At 43.0% G+C, this 17,391-nt stretch overlaps 1 protein-coding gene across 5 annotated transcripts in view; it reads right to left on the bottom strand.

Annotated features, from left to right (window-relative positions):
* DNAJC4 (DnaJ heat shock protein family (Hsp40) member C4) overlaps positions 1–17,391 on the bottom strand; it is a 417,545-nt gene that overhangs the window by 42,725 nt on the left and 357,429 nt on the right. For all 5 annotated transcript variants that reach the window (XM_078660559.1, XM_078660556.1, XM_078660557.1 and 2 more), the window contains one exon: positions 8,730–8,816. In XM_078660559.1, coding sequence (XP_078516685.1) covers positions 8,730–8,816 — 87 coding nt within the window. The remainder of the gene's footprint in view (positions 1–8,729; positions 8,817–17,391) is intronic.

The raw sequence follows: 17,391 nt of genomic DNA on the forward strand, positions 1-17,391 counted from the left end.
TTCTTGGCAACTATCGAACATGACAACCCTGATCCCTCCGGATCGTGGAAACAATGTACTACTTTTTGCTCAGTCACTCGTGCTCACTTAGTCTCAGAGAGTTACACAGAATAAACGGTAGGGACATTTTTCAATAAGCATTTATTGAACAGTTGTTAAGCTAGTGTAAAATAGGTGCACTGAAACAACCATTAGACAGTAAAAGATATAAATGAAGTACTAAGAAAGTAAAAGGATAGTAGATTTCTACCATTTTGCTATAACCATCAATACAGGCAAGTATAAAAAATACATGACAATAAAATGCGTACTCCTACGATGCTACCCTAACTAGATGTACCTAAGTGTACCTAGAATGTATGTAGGTGTTAAGCCAAGAAGCCCTCTAGGATAAAGTCAACCCCATTATCTGAAGTGAGAGACTGTGGGACCCCGTCTAGGTCTCGAGTTGGACAACCCGCAAGGGATGTTTTAGACCACTGCGAGCTGGAGTACCTGCATGCAGGAACCTCAGCATCTTGCGTCAGTGTGTCAGCAGGGAAGTCCTGATCTCCCCTGTTTGTCTCAGCAAGATGTGATGTTTATATACTCAAAGTCTCCCGGGGTTCTACCTTGCTGCGCCACTTGTCGGACTTAGGATGACGTCGGGAATGAACTTTATACATAGATCTTATACAAGAGATGGTAGTCCTGCTGAGGTTCCAAGATACCTCATGCATTATGTATGAGGGCTTTACCAGGGAAAATCCAGCGTTCTGTGCGCAGTGTCGTATCTAGGTAATAGGTCAGTCCCTAAGAACCGTTATGTATGTAATGTAGGGAAGAATATAGGTGATGGGTTAGGATGTTACCTGAGCCTATATTTGGCTACCTATATGGAATATAACAGGTTAATGAAAGCCCTTGCAATACGAAAAGGCAGTCATATTGTTTACACCACACTCTGGCTTTGTTGTGTGTTTCATTGAGAAATATAAGTCATTACTCTTGTTTTAACGTTGATGATTAAATGAGGCAGTTAAGCAAACTCTGTAAAGGGAGGGAAATGTAGTTTTATATATTTAAATTTTTTTTTAAGGAGTACCGTGGTACTCTTGCAAAAGTATCTTGAAACTACAGCTGTAGTTCCTGAAATACAAAAAAGCCCTGTATATATAAGAAAATAAAATTAGACACAATATACAGTGTTTCTTAAAAAAGTCTTTGTATTTTTTTCAACTAAATATATTTAAATAGCTATGTCAAGCCAAGTTTTAGGTTTGAATGGAAAATATGGTTTCCTTAGGTTGTAAAATGTACACCATCAGGACGATACAGTGCTGCATTGAAATATTTTATATTCAAATAAAGAACGGAAGACCTTTTATGATCTCAAAGGAATGCTGAGACTGTCTTGTTGACAAGTCTTAGAGTCTTTTCAAACTTAGCAGCATTTAGAGTAGACTGCTTCCACTTTTGTCTCTGATAATTAAAAGTGTGAGAAGAGAAAATGTGTATTTGGAAACAGACATTAAGATGGAAAATGTCTCATTCATCTCAATTTCCAGTCTAACTCCTGTTAAGTGCCCTATATCATTACCACCACAGGGGATAACCATAAAGTGGGGATGGTCACATTTACCAACAGAGGACAGAAGAGGAAGTAACTGATTCCATATTAAACCTCTTTCACCAATCCATGTTATTTCTACTGCTTTCGAATCTAAATAATTTTTCAAATCTGCTTTCCTAGAATCTCAGGCCCAAAAATGAAACTGTGCCCAGAGCCATAACAGAACCATCTTGCACATACCCTAACATACACGAAAAGGGCACTCAGAGGCAGATTAACAAATATATACAGTTAGATGATTGTAAATTAGAACAGTACATAAGATCAACAACTTAATTTTGAAAATGATTGGCATAAATAGAATTTGGGCTACTAATGTACCACAACACTACCAAAAACCAAAATGAGGTTAGAAAATAAACTGGTCTGCAGCTATGAAGTTTTTCAAGTATTAGTAAGGCATTTGAAACATCAATTTCTGGCCCCATGGCAATGAAAACCAATTGAAAAATAGACAAGAAATAGATATGAAAAGCATTATGTGATTGGTTATAAACACAAAGTGGCTGTAACCACAGACCAATATTACCGAATAAGACCAACAACTATATAGACTCTGCTGACGGTTGGGAAGCAATACAGTTGTATGTCTTTTTCAAAGACATTATAGAGACATTGAACATTATACCTCGTCACTTCTATCTCTACACACCATACTCCACTCAACTACATGCCACTCCACTGTACGGCACTCCAATATAAAACACTACATGATACCCCACTCCACTCTACTATATGACACACCACTCTACTCGATGCCACTACAAAATACAAGATTCTGCTCCACTCTATTCCCCTCTGTTCTAAGCCACCTTACCCCACTCTAAGACACACCACTCTACTCTATGACACACCATGCCACTGTACCACACACCATTCCAATCTTCGGCAAGCCACTTCTCTCCACGCCACTCCACTCTATGCTCCTCCACTCTAACAATCTGTGTGACACCCCAACCTATGACATGCCACTCCACTGCACACCACACCACACCACTCCACAACACTGTACACCACTTTATTCCTCTCCACTCTATGCCACTCGCTCCACTCTACGCCACTCTACCACATGTCACTCCAGTCTATGCTACGCCACTAAACTCTACAACACGCCACTTCAGTAAACAATATCCCAGTGTATGCCACTCCTCTCTATGACACTCCAATTTACTCTACTCTATACCCCTCTACTATACACCACTCTACTTCACTGTATCACACTCACAGACACCCCACTTCAGTCCCCTCTACGACACATCACTCCACTCCACTCTACCACGTGCCACCCACTCTATGACATCCCACAACACTTTACACTCCTCCACTCTAAGGCACTGTACGACACACAACTCTATGACACAGCAACACTCTACAACACTGTACTCCACTCAGTACTTCTCTACTATATAACACTGTACTCCACTCTATGCATCTATACCCTACTCTACTACACGCCACTCCATTCTATGGCCGCTTGCAGCAGGGGTTGGCCATAGCGCCTGGCCTAAGCCATACCCTATGGCCAACACGCCAAAGCCAGAAAATCCTCTTTTTGCCCCAGGGACCCCATTCTCTGGGGCCCAACGCATTTTTTAGGGAAAAGTAGCATAGGGACCCCATCCCTGGGCCACGTTTGGCCCCAGGGCCGCAATCCCCTAGGGCCTGGCCCTATTCTAAAGGAGGAGGGGGTCTTTCAGGCTGTCTCCTCAGGCCAATTTTGGACCCAGGAACACTATCCTCGGGTCCCAGCACATTCTGTGTAGGAGGGGGGCCCGAGCCCCCCTCCCTCTCTGCCCCCATTTTGGCCCTCGTGCCCCCCTCCTCCAGGCCTGAATCATTATTTTAGGGGAGAGTCTTTTCCAAGTGGCTCTCGAAAGAGTATTAGAGAGTCTGTCAACGCTTAATTTGTACCGTTGTTTGCCGGTGCTCAGCACTGGCATTTATTTATGACAGTCCGCAACATGGTGGTGCTATCTCTCTATTTTCCGGCAGAACACATCGGCAAAGTGTTTACCAGTTTAACAGAAAAAGTCATAGTATTATCAGCTCATCTACCAATTTCATGCTGCACTCTAAGGTGCCGTGACACCCCAAAGGACCTCATTCACGCTTATATGAAACCTAAAAATAAAAAATCTTCTGGTTTGAGGAATGCTCCTGCTGAAGAACACAACCGCTTTGTTACATTCAAGAATGAAACCCCCGCCCAGGTAGAGGCACGCTAGTGGGGCTGCATAGGGGAATTTAGTCATAAGCAGCCGTTGTAGCATGACCTCACCTCCCACAGCATGTCTCTGCACTGAAAATGTAACAAATGTATAAATAAATTCCTGAGGAACTGCTGTTTTAGGAACCAGCGCTCTCAGTGGCCAGAGGCTTTGCTTGGGCTACAGGAGCACTGAGGCGAACAATGACACCATGGTGAGTCAGCTATCTTGAACTACTCATTGCCAAGCTGCCATATGGTATGCACTGGAAGGCTTGGCTGTTTATTTCTTGCCTTTACCACATGAAAGGACTGTGTTGAGGGTTGAGGCAGCTGTTGTGTCCTCCAAGAGGCAGCTGTCAGCAAACTCTGCTTCTGTCAAGGCTGAGAAGTAACAGCCTGAGGTAAAACAGACTGAGCCACAATGGGTGTGTGTGACAGACATGAACTGTCGTCAACCATTGAACATTGCAAGCTTTTCCAAACTACTGCAGCCAGCCATAGACAGCCATAGACAGTACACTGATACAGAGCTCAGCATCTGCTAATACTAACACTAAACCGAGCCATCCCCACTGCCTTGCACCATCTAATGAGCCTAGTCGAGCCATCCATAATGCCAACAAGTGCAGCTCACGACAAAAGCAAATCACCTACATTTTAGGGTAAGCAGAGGTGAAATATCATCCGCACACACACACACACACACACTTCTTGATGTCATGTTGCTGCCCTCAGGCCACGGGACCAGTGGTTGTAGTAAATGAAGTGCCACAGGCCCAAAGGGGAAGACTGGGAGTAGCAGTTGCTACACCTAGTTTTTTTAAAATAAACTTTATTGGCATTTTCAATAAAGTGAACATACCTATATGCAACATTTTGACATGTCTAAATCTTAGCATTTACAGGTTACATCACACTTTTTGCTCATTACAAAATTTGACCCCTCCCTTTGTCCATACTGTTCCATAACCCTGCATCATACTGACCAAAAAAAAACGCAACCACAACTCCTCCCTTCCTCCCTGCCCCCCTTCCCCCTAGTCGGCAACTGTTTCGTCAACTGCACTCTCTATCGTCCATATGCGGTCTCTGCGTGCTAAGTCACTCGTTTCAGTAACCTCCAGTTGTGTGTTCCCCAGAGTCTGTGGGCTGTCTGTCCCCGTCTGTGAGGGCTCTATCCTAGGGGTTGTAAATCCGCTATCATCGCTGACCATGCCTGGAGGTCGTCTTCTAGTTTTTTTGTCTCTCCTAACGTGCCCCATGCGGACCCTCTCGGCTATTGCCCATTCAGTCATGTCTTTCAGCCATCGGTCTAGCATTGGGGGCGACGGTTTTTGCCATTCGATGGCAATGCGTCTCTTTGCAAGTATTAGACCTAGATTCACAAATTTCCTGCTCAATTTTCTATTTTTCGGTGTTGGTAGAAGTCCCAATATTACTGTCCGCACTTCTTTGGGAACCTCCCAAACTGTGGCAATTCTTATTTTTTGGAGAACTTCCAACCAAAACGCCTCCACAGACGGGCATGTCCATGTCCATACCATATGTACGAAGTCAGCCCCCGGGGCTTGGCATCTAGGACATGCATTGGAGCGCTCACCGTAAATTTTACTGAGAGTTTGTGGGGTTAGAGAGACCCGATGAACAAAATTATATTGTATTAATTTAAAGAGGGCATTTGACCTCCCTTGTTTTACCCCTTCATGGATCTTACCCCAGTCCTTTTCTGGCACGGGTTCACCTATTTTTTCTTCCCATCTTGCCTGAAGTGGGAGTGGTTTCCACGGCAGGTCCTCACGGATCGCTTTGTAGAGGTGGGTTATCATATGCCTCTCATGCGCCATAGACAACATCACCTGTATGGTTCTGGTTACCAGTGGATCCTCTGGGAATGATGGCCATATCTCCCTGGCCACCTGCAAAATCTTTGCGTATTGTAAATACTGTCCCGCGCCTAGCGCAAATGCGGCCTCTGCGGTATCCCGTGTGACAAACTGCCCATTGTGATATAAGTCCCCCATAGACAGGCAGCCTCCTGCTTTCCATTTGTGAATCGCCATTGATTCCGCTATTTTTGCAAACCCTGGATTTACCCATAAAAGGGCTTCTGGTGCAAATGGTGCATGTCTCACTACTTTTCTAATCATAGCTTCCCAAACCTCCGCTACCTGTCTAATAAGGTACGGCTCGGTGACAGGAACTCCTCTACCCTTCATCAACAGTTCTGGAAGAGAGCCTCCCTTGTATGACCCCTCCAACAAACTCTTTTCCCAGTTCTCCTGATCATTCATCCAGTGAATTGAATGCTGTAGGTGTGCGGCCATATATTAAAATTACATACAGGGGACTTCTACCCCTCCCAGCTGCCATGGTCACTTCAGCGTTGACAGGCGGACGCGCTTACGTTTGGACCCCCAAATCAGGTCTGTTATCAGGATATCTAATTCTTTGAAAATACTAGGCGGGATTGCATACGAGTTTAGGAGTACATATAAACATCTCTGTACTATAATGATTTTTGTGATTGCTACCTTACCCATCAATGACAGGGGCAAATCCCTCCAGAAGTGCACTGAACCCTGTATCCCTTCGACCAACCTGTCCATGTTGAGACCCAGAAAGCGCTACGCTGGTCGTGCCAATCTGATCCCTAGATATCTAGGGGGGTCCCTCGTCCAGGGCAGGCCCACCTCCGGCAGCGTATCCGCTGATCGGCACCACAAACTCCCCAATGACAGCAATTTTGACTTCTGTGGATTTACTGGGAGGTGGGATACCCTACCGAACTCTTCCAATACCGTCAACAAGACCGGGATCGACTCTGTCGATTGTCTGCAATATACCAGGGTATCGTCCGCATACATTGAGACCACATGGCAAGTGTTCCCTACCTTAATGCCCCATTCCTCTAGTTGCTTTCTGAGCATCTCTGCTAACGGCTCCATAACCATTGCGAATATTAAAGAGAGTGGGCACCCCTGCCTCGTGCCCCTCTCCAGGTGGAACGAAGCTGCTACACCTAGTTATTCCTACTTGACGTCTATGCTGCTGAAGGTGAGCTCAGCAGCTCTTAATACTGCACCGAACACAGCTTTTCCAACAGCCAGCAACAAGGTGAGCACTCTAGTGCTGTCATTTGGCACTGTGAAGTATCCCAGCGCTCATCTGAATATGAAACATACTTTAAAAGCAGGGTTAGACGTCTGTAGTGCAGGTGAATTGACCAATGGCAAGACACTGCAATTGCAGCAAATGGCGCCCAGCAGTGTACACTGCCTGGTATTCCTTTCAAAAGCACATGAATCTAGGGAGAAAAGTCTACTGGAGAAGGAAAATTATTTGATTTAAATGAAACAAACACTCCGTTTCTTGAGGGGGTGTACATGCATCCATCGTACACAATATGAGCTCATATGGCCTACAGGGAGGAGAGCATTGCGGGAATCGTCCATGCTAACAGAGCTCTAAATTTGAAGTGGGTAACTTTGAGGGGTGGGGTCTAAGGATAAAGGTAAAGCATATTTTGAAAGTGTTTTTTGATAAGTGTTACAAGATCCTTCTATAAGCCAAACATCAAGCCAAATTTGAGGAGTACATCCATGTTACTGTTACATAACCACAAAAGAACACAGGGTGAATTTGCTACTACGATCAGCACATCAATATTGCATGTTTCCCTTGGTATTAGTGTATACAGTAACAATTAGATCCCCACTTTAGGAGTGCTCAACTGATAAAATGCTTATTCACCCTTAAGCAATTTTAGCCACGATGTTCTACCCACTAAAAGTGTGGTAGAATTTCATGAACCATAAATATAGAGGAAATTATACCAGTGCACATCCCTACTCGTTACTTTTATCCAATTGACTTTCAAATCAGATCTTTTGATAATTTCAATGTTCTTCGAGTCCACAAAGATGCTCAAATAGTACAGAGTCCATTCATTGTCAATATTCTTATTTATTGATTTCTTTCTTGCCACATCGTCACAGCCGACGCGCGTTTCGCCCTCCGCGGGCTTTTTCAAGGCTGTAATTTAGTATACAAATTATAGCAATAGGTCAATACAATACATTAAGGGCCACCTTTGATATTTGCAAAGATTTATACATCATTCTCAGATGTTCTAATTTGTAGCATTTCAAATATACCATCATTGTTATTGTTAAGTTTAGTGCTCTGATTCTGATAGCTATACAATTACTTAGTTGAGTACCAAACACAGTATACGTCTGATTTAAAACTGATCACACAGATGATTGATGTGTGGTCACCCTGCTACATATGATAGTCTTTTGATGTTTGATAGCAATGGGTGGATCTATTCACATTTCCCCAATTTATTTCCAAACATATACGAAAAATGGATTAACAATAACAATGATGGTATATTTGAAATGCTACAAATTAGAACATCTGAGAATGATGTATAAATCTTTGCAAATATCAAAGGTGGCCCTTAATGTATTGTATTGACCTATTGCTATAATTTGTATACTAAATTACAGCCTTGAAAAAGCCCGCGGAGGGCGAAACGCGCGTTGGCTGTGACGATGTGGCAAGAAAGAAATCAATAAATAAGAATATTGACAATGAATGGACTCTGTACTATTTGAGCATCTTTGTGGACTCGAAGAACATTGAAATTATCAAAAGATCTGATTTGAAAGTCAATTGGATAAAAGTAACGAGTAGGGATGTGCACTGGTATAATTTCCTCTATGTTACTGTTACATGTAAGAACCCTTGCACCAAACTTCCCTTACACAAACAAAAAAGCTGAGCACTTGGCTTGCCCCCAGAGTGCCCAGCTGACTACACCCCAAATTGACAATAACTTTCTCAGTTGCAAACATAACCTACAGTAGTAATTCTACACCTTACATAAATAAACATTCACTGTACCTGGCTCTTTCCTTAGAATCATTGTAGATCTTAGAGAAGATTCGATTTTGTTCTTCCAAAAAGTTACTGTGCACTTCCTTTATTGTCCTGCAATTGAAAAGAAACAAACGTTCTGTGAGGTACAATCATGGGAGGCCCACACATAGGAATAGGGTACGGGTGATATTGGTGACCACTGAGGGGTCCAAAAGCTCGTATAAAATGCACTGGTTGAAGCTAACTCCCGAACTAGCACCATTTCTCAATATTAAAGTCTGAAGCGCAGAGCAGACGTTGAACGCATGCAATGCATTGTGGCCATCATTTGCTTCAGATCAAACAATTTCACTAAAATTACAAGTAAAAGCAAATAATGAACAAAAACATTCTATTGTAGTCTGCAATACAAACTACCTTGGTATTTGTTCTTTTGGGCCTAGCATATTTCTAACAAGCCAACTTTAATTATCATCCATGGACAGAACCATTGTCTTTCACTAGGAAGACAGATACTCCGACCCACCCTGACTCACGTCAGTTTGACCCCATTTATCTCTCTCCTTTGCTCTCTCTTTACATCTCTCTCTCCATATTTCTCACTTTCCTTTTCCCTTTGCATTTTAAACACCAGCATACCAACTGTACAAAAATGACGCCCAGATTGGTTTCGCCTATGCGAATTCTATCAACTTTGTCAATGTTTTTTACATGCTGCAGAGCAGTTGAGCTGCTGTGCAATATAGCTTAAGGTCCAAAAGAAAACTTTTTAATGAATATTTCATGACACATAAAAAAAATTCTCACAAAGGTAATGCAAGAACAGCGGCACTCCTTCGCTCCGACTGTGTTGGAGGGCCTCTACGTAGAGGGTATATGCAGGCGATAAATCTGGTAAATTATTGCATTGGCTGGCAATCCACTGTGTCTCCGACTGAGCGGTTACGGTAATTCCGGGGAAGTCCCAAATCCCCCACTAACAGTATACCGCTGCCGACTATACCCAATGTATTGGCCCAAAAGCTGGACCAAGCCCTGACGCTTGAGGAGGTGAGTGCTACAGTGTCAGGGTTGCAAGCTGGTAAGACAGCCGGCCCGCATGGGTAGCCCATTAAATATTACAAATGCTTCTTTGAGGTCTTTTGCCCACATTGTCTGAATTTTATACAGCCACTTTGCAGCAGGGGTTCTTTCCACCAGAATTAGATTGTGCTACAATAGTCGTCTTGGCCAAAGAGGGTCTCCTTAGGTCTCCTTAGGGACCAGTGTTCCACCTACTGCCTAATTTAGTTGCATTAAGATCAATGCAAAAGAGTTAGCTGCACGACTTGGCTGGGCCATACCGCACCCGGTTCATCCAGATCAGTGTGGATTTATGTCAGGCCGTAGCACATGCCGGGGACCCGACTTTGATGGCACTCTGGCCCTCTAGCTAGCTGATTTCACAAAAGCGTTTGATACAGTGACTTGGGCCTTCCTGGATTGAGTTCTCTGTCGGTATGGCCTGGGAGAGGGGTTCCGTCATATGGTTCGGCTTCCACTCACCGACTGCACAGGTTTAGGTGAATGGCATATCCGACATATCGATTGGAGATACATTTGCTGGATAAAGATGGCCTACTCGATCTCTTATATTGAGCATATCTACCGTGTACATTGCCTTCTTGCACTCATCTGTTGGAGGGCGGCCTTCGTGTCTCTGGTTGGGACCACTGCCTAACCGGAATGACACCTCTATGGCGGGGAAAATGGCTTGGTCAACTCTCGACCCTGGAGGGTTTTAGTGGGGAAGCAACAAAGTGTGACTCGGGAAGAGGCTGCAAGTCCACGGGGAGGAGAGAGACGGACTGCAGTTCATTTTATTTTTTTAAACAGGCTGGGATACAGAAGACAGTCTGCAGATGCATTCGTGTGGAGTGGTTGTTTGTAAATGAAAATAAAGTATCTGCAGAGCGAGTAGCCAGTGGAAGGACACTGGCCAGTAGCCAGTGGCCAGAAGGTGTACTTGGTCCAAGCTCCACAGCATGGACAGCAAAGCAGAGCAGGAAATGAAAGCAGACATGTAGATTACGTGCTGGCCAATGAGAAGCAAGTAAATTAGAGCGATGGTGGAATCAATGAGTGGTAAGTTCAGATGAGTCTTGGACGGGTTTTAAGCCCCTTTTAAGATTTATTTTTTTAATACAAGAGATTTTTCAAGAACAGCACAAGCGCGGTCCAGGCGAAACCTAAAGCGCTGTGCAGGTGAACCCTAAAAAGGAATTAAGTGCCACACTAATGGTATAAATTGATGCACAAATGTAGACAATATAACTTTTATGTATAGGTTGGTCCTACATGTTGGGCTTGACTACACCATGGTCAAATGGAGAATAACAAGTGCCTGGATAGTCACTAATGGATTATTTATTAAGCTTGAAGCCTCACCATATGACTTTTGCAGCATGTGTGTATCTGTGACCGTCAGGATTGAATTGCTTCTTTTTGTGCTTTTATCCCACAGGAAAACCAAGGTTGATCACTCCCACTCGGAAGTCACCAATAAATACCATTTAAATGTGTAAAAGCAACATTGCTTTTCGAGAACATCTAGTTTGTCTCCAACTAGCATCACAGAACAAACCCAAAGTCAACACACAACCCTACTATATACATTATTGACATCTTTCACCACACTCAAAGACATATTTTAGATACCCTTCATAAGGCCTTCATCAGACATCCAACTACATTCTATACCCAGCAATACCACAAAAATCACGGTTCTCATCCAGCACACACATGGGTACCGCCCGGCAGAGCTTTAGAAAGAACTTATTCACCACCATACACAACAGCAGAGCCATATAATTGGCAAAGCACTGCAAAATCATTGACACTGTCGCACACCACACACAGATAAAACTAACAGTAAAATAACACAAAGCATTGCATTATAGAATAACCGACCTACATTGTGAGACATATTTGAAAAGCACTAACTCCTCCCCCCTTCCTCCCAATCAAGAGAAGCATGGAAAGGCCTTCTGCACACATAAGACCTCAACGATCCTCCTTGTTCTAACTCTTGATTTTTGCACTACCTTACACAAACTATTTTGAATGTTAACACTGTACAAGCTGAGAAAACAACCATGTATTCCTGTTGCCTTAAATATTAATGCTTCCTTGCATATGCATATCACAATGTGCACTGATACTTAAAGCAATCAAATTTGAATTTTATTTTTCTACTAACCTGCAATGCTCTCCGGCATGAATATGCAAGAAAAATGTTATGATTCTCATAGATCTAGAAAGCATTTTGTTTGAGGTGTTACACCTGCATATTTTCTGCACCAAGTAGTAAAGCATAGCCTCGTTTTCAGTATTGGAAAGCAGACTTCGTATTTTAGAAAAATAACAAATTCAGCAGTATGTTTTGTACTTTTATCTGATTCCAGGTCTTCTCATGTTCTCCCAGGGAGTAGATCCTGCCTCCTGCTCATAAGGTATTTTTATTGATGTAACAGTTTCTGTCACACGTACTGAAAGAAAAGTGTATAAGAACCTTTTGAACTTGTTTACAATTTAGCATTACATGCTCCAGCTGGCTTTTTGAGCGAGAGTGCTGGTCGTTGAAATGACAATTGGCACATTATTTTGTGCTGTGTCTTTTGCTGTTTCTGCATTAAACTGTGTGAGACTTTTAGGTATCTCGACATGTCACATTTTATTTTAACAGATGGTGCCATGTCAAGCAGGAAAGTTAGGAGATCGCTGGACTGGACTCCACACGATGACCCTGGGCTCCTGAGGGAAGGCAAGAGTTTCTCCAGGGGGCAGTAGCATGGAACACAGACCAGCACTAGGCTTGGTGAACTGGCAAAACAATGCGAGCATGCTGAACCAACATTTCTAGGTAAAATCCACGATTTAGAGCAAATTGGCTTTAGAAATAGTGCAGTGATAGGGAAGACAGGCAGGAGTGGCAGGACCTGAAGCACAGACCCTTGAAGGATGGACATGTGAGATAAAGACTGTCTCTGATCCAGCCACTCTGGCACCTTCACAAGCCCCAGAGGGTGTTGGCTGAAGAAAAAAAAGCAATAGTTTGGGAGAGCATGGTCCAGGCCCCACCCGGAACAATAGTCCGCACTTGCACAACCGTATCTGACACAGTATGGGAATAATAGGTCAACAAGCACGAGGTGTTCACGGACTGCTGTGTCAGGCTGGTGAGAGAGAAAATCCGCTTCCCAAAGGTATCCAGAGCCTTGGATTCGCTATCTGGTGTGTGATAGGGAACACGCCGGGATTGATCTGGGAAGTTGAGGTCTCTGGACTGGGGTACTGCGAGAGGAAAGCTGGATCCTTAGTAGCGGGCGATAACAGCAAGTTGTGGTCCTGTGCAAAGAAGTGCCTGTGCAGGGCTTGGCAACACATCTTAAAGCCTCTAGGGATTCACTGTACTTTTGTGCACACTATACCTTACTTTGGTATAGTACATACAGAGCCAGATTCCCACACCCACCCGCTCTGCCTGCTCTCCCACATCTACACAATGGTGCCCCCTCGTCTTTTCATTGTTACAACCTTCGTCCGCGGTAAGCAGCTGTCTTCCAGATACTGGATTGCTTTGTGAGTTCTCCCTATTCTCTTTGTCGCTGTCTTAAGTGTATGGTTGGTGATGAGATCCATCCTTGGTGAATATGGGTAATTTTACTAAGACCTGCTGAACCCATCTGCGGGTAGAGCCTCTGCTCTGCCTGTGGGTAAAACCCTTAGGGGCTGCTTCTGGAAAAATAGAGATAACTATTAATCTCTCTTTTTGCTGGATTTTCAAGCAGTTGCTCGTAGATGTGCGGGGGTATCTTCTTAAAAAGTGTGTCTGTCAAACATAAGGGTACTTGCCTTGATCTCTTCTACCATGGGCCTCACCTGCCAGAGGTGTGCTAGCATATCCCTCACTTCTTAGCAGGGCTTTGAACAGTTTAACAATCCTCTGGGAAGGATCTGCTTAGACATGACTTATCTTCCACTGAAGGATCCAGGATTAATCTCTGAATACTGCAAAGAGAACATATTATATATTGCTCAATTAAATATTGCACATGTATAGCACAAGGCTACCTGAAGGCCTCACAGTGCTGTCAGTGCAAGTGGTCTGTTCCAATACTTCAGAGGGGGGCTGTTCTGAAATAGCCAGGTGTTAAGTAAATTTCGGGGGTGGTGTGGGGGTGTTCTACAGCTTAACAACATTAAACATAAAGGACCGTCACCCCATTTAGATCTTCTGATAGAGGGGCATATGGCAAGAAAAGCACTAGAACAGGGAAGGAATCGCCCAGGGACATAAGAGGAAATCAGGGAATGGGTGAGTGCTTTAAACTTAATACGACTGCTACCGGGAGCGAATGAAGAGATTTGAGACTATGGCAGGCGGAGTGATGTTTAGGGACATTGAAGAGAAAGCGAGCAGCTGCATTCTCCACTACTTGCAGTTTCCTTAGGGTCATTTTGGGGGCCCCTAGGTAAATGGGATTTCGGTAGTCTAGGCGAGAGAGTATGAGGTCCTGGATCACTAGCCTCCTGAAAAGAGTTGGAAACAAATGATTGATTCTTCTAAGCAGCCTAAGAATGCCAAAGCACAGTGCTGCAAGTTTTGTTGCCTGAGACTCCAGGTTTAAGGAGGGATTCCAGCTATATACCCTGGCTTTTTATGGCCGGTTTGGGAACAGGTGCGGGTCCTTGGCAGTTTGGCCAACCCAAATCAATCAGAGGATTTGGGTTATTGCCAATAACCAGGAGCTCAGTTTTGTTACCATTCAATTTCAAACAGGAGTTATTCATTCAGGAGGTAACCTTCTCAAAGCAGGGACCGAAGGTGGACGAGTGAGGTTATGGGTCTGAGTGAGAAAATAGACCAATTGGGTGTCATCTGCATAGGTCATATGACATAGCTAGAATGTTCATTGGAAAGAGTGATTCTGACCTTCTTGCAGAGAACCTTCCTTTAATATCACTCCCTTATGATTGCCTTCCTCCCACTGGACTGTTGTTTCATAAACATCATCAACAAGAGGGCTATGACAACTGAATTTGCGGATCCCAAACCTTGCCATGGCTGCCCCTGGACTGGAATCTGTTATCCTGGATAAGTCATGCCTGCAGTGAGATACTTTGGTGACCACCCTTTACGGAAAAGGCGGGGCATGCAAGCTGCTGCAACTGCAAACAGATTATTTTCTGCCTTAGTCCAAATGTATGGAAAACCCTTGGCTTTGCACGAAGCAAGTTGTAATGCAGAAATCAGGGAAGAGATTTTAACTCCACTCCATGACCTTTCAGTTGGATGTGCATGTAAAAATGCTGATGAATATTAGGAGGGCACTAGGTTACATTTTAGCAGCAAATGGGGTGGGTGGCTGTGCTACTGTAGATTCTGGATGTTGCACACATCTCCCCAACCCCTCCCTAAGCATACACTAGCAAATAGGTCACATTCCGGATAGAGCTAGAAAACTACACAGGTTTCAGAACAGACTAGATTTCAATCTTAATGACATCTGGATGTGGCTGGGTAGAATTTTTGGTTTTGGGGCCATGGAATGAAAATATTTGAAATATTCATTGTTATTGTTTTAACTGTGGTTGTTTTTATGGTCTAATAAAATTAGTAATGTGCATCATCCTACCCACTTGGGAAAATAAAGGCCTTGCGAATACCCCTACACTTGCCACCTTTGAGGACGAGGCAGAGAGTGATATTGAAGATGTAAAAGCCTCCCGGAGAAACTATAACTGTGTGTTCCTGTTGAAATAATTATTAATGCTTCCTTACACAAATATATCACAACATGCACTGATATAGTACATAATCAAATTTGAATGTCATTGTTATATTAACCTGATGTGTTCATCAGCCTTAACATGCCAAGTTTCACGACTCTTGTAGCTCTTGAAGCCATTTTATGTGCGGTATTACATCTGGACATTTCCTGCATTTCCCTTTGAAGCCTAGCTTCACTTTCATAATTGGCAAACAGAAGCATAATTTTAGGAATATAATTAATTCAGTAGTATGTTTATGTATTTTCTCTTCCAGGTCTTCTCACGAAGATCATGCCTCCTGCACATCAGCTAGTTTGATTGGAGTAACAGTTTCTGTCACTACTTATGCTTATGCTTCATAGATTTGTATTGATAAAATGGTGTACAAGAACCATCTGAAATGGAATACATTTTAGCATTGAAGCTCCAACGGGTTGTTTGAGCAAGAACTATGGTCAGCTGAAATGCCAATTATCGCCTTAAGTTCTACGCTTTTTGCTATTTTTATATTAATTGCAGATTAGACTTTTAGGCCTTCCAACATGGTGTGTTTTATTTTAACAAAGCTCTCACACAAAACAGCAGACACTATCAAAAAGTGATTTCTCCAGGTCAACTGGCAGCCTTCCCACAAACACAGGAATGGGCAACAGATGGAGAATACCCTACAGTGCCATAACTTTAGATGTTATGCTATACGAATACAAATAACACAACATGATCATTTCAGAGCACACAATATTTAGGACAGCCCTTGATCAATTATCTGGGAAAATGAGGAGGTATCGCTCTCTTCCCCCTGTAACCGCTCTTCAGCTGTGAACCCACTGATAACAGTTTCTGTAATAGAAGGCACCATGAGGGTGTGAAGTCTCCTGCTTCCTGGGACTCTCTCTGCCTTGCACAAGAAACAGCTTTAATGCCACGTCAGGGACAATAAGCACTACATAAATACTTTCACAATGCAATAGCTAGATGTTAGTAAAATTTAGGTTCGGCGGGTCACACACGCCACAATACATGAAAGGAAAAGGCCAGGAATAAGTCAAACATGCTGAATTTGGTGTAACAAATAACAATTCTGCACGTCATGCCACATTTCTATGTGAAAACCCTGAAGAAGAGGTATTTACCATACACAGTAGATATCACTTAAAATACAGTGTATATTCAACAGACTAAAGTGATTTCTAATGCTCTGTCAGGAAATTATTCCATAAACTGTCCCCTCCACCTCTTGGGATTTCTACGTCCTTCTGCACCCATACTTCCACTTCGTCCCCTTAGCTCTTCTGCCTCTTTCCTCACTAGATGCCTTAAAAGTAAAAGAAAACACACTTCAGACCCTCAACTGAATGTCATATAGGTCAATCGAATATGTGCTCAAACAAATATATGAATGATTGAAGTTAGCGCACACCTAATCTAAACTCTGAGAAAGAGTCTCAAAAGTACACTTGTATGAGTGCAAATCAGCTAGTGGATGCCTACCTCTCTGTAAACATAATATGCAAGTAAATATTCACTTGGATGCTGGATGCACAGCTTGTGGAATACATTAATTCACATAATCCAAATAGATAACATAAGTAAAACAGTACTTAAACAAAATCAAATTTAAACACATGTAAACTGTGAATTATACAGTCATACATTTAGCCTTTATTTGGCTTATTGTGCACATGTTGTCAAAAAAAGCGACCAAAATCTTCATGTACAAACTACAAAGAATAAACATAAACACATGATGGTTGTTGTGTTGAATCAACTTGAACTTCAAAACTTCTTAGGAAGACATGCCCAATGCATTTCGGGATTTAAGTCATCCCTTCTTCAGGGGGCCACTGTAGAAATACAAATAAACCATAAGGAC

This window comes from Lissotriton helveticus, chromosome 9, assembly GCF_964261635.1.
Source record: "Lissotriton helveticus chromosome 9, aLisHel1.1, whole genome shotgun sequence".
NCBI lineage: Eukaryota > Metazoa > Chordata > Amphibia > Caudata > Salamandridae > Lissotriton > Lissotriton helveticus.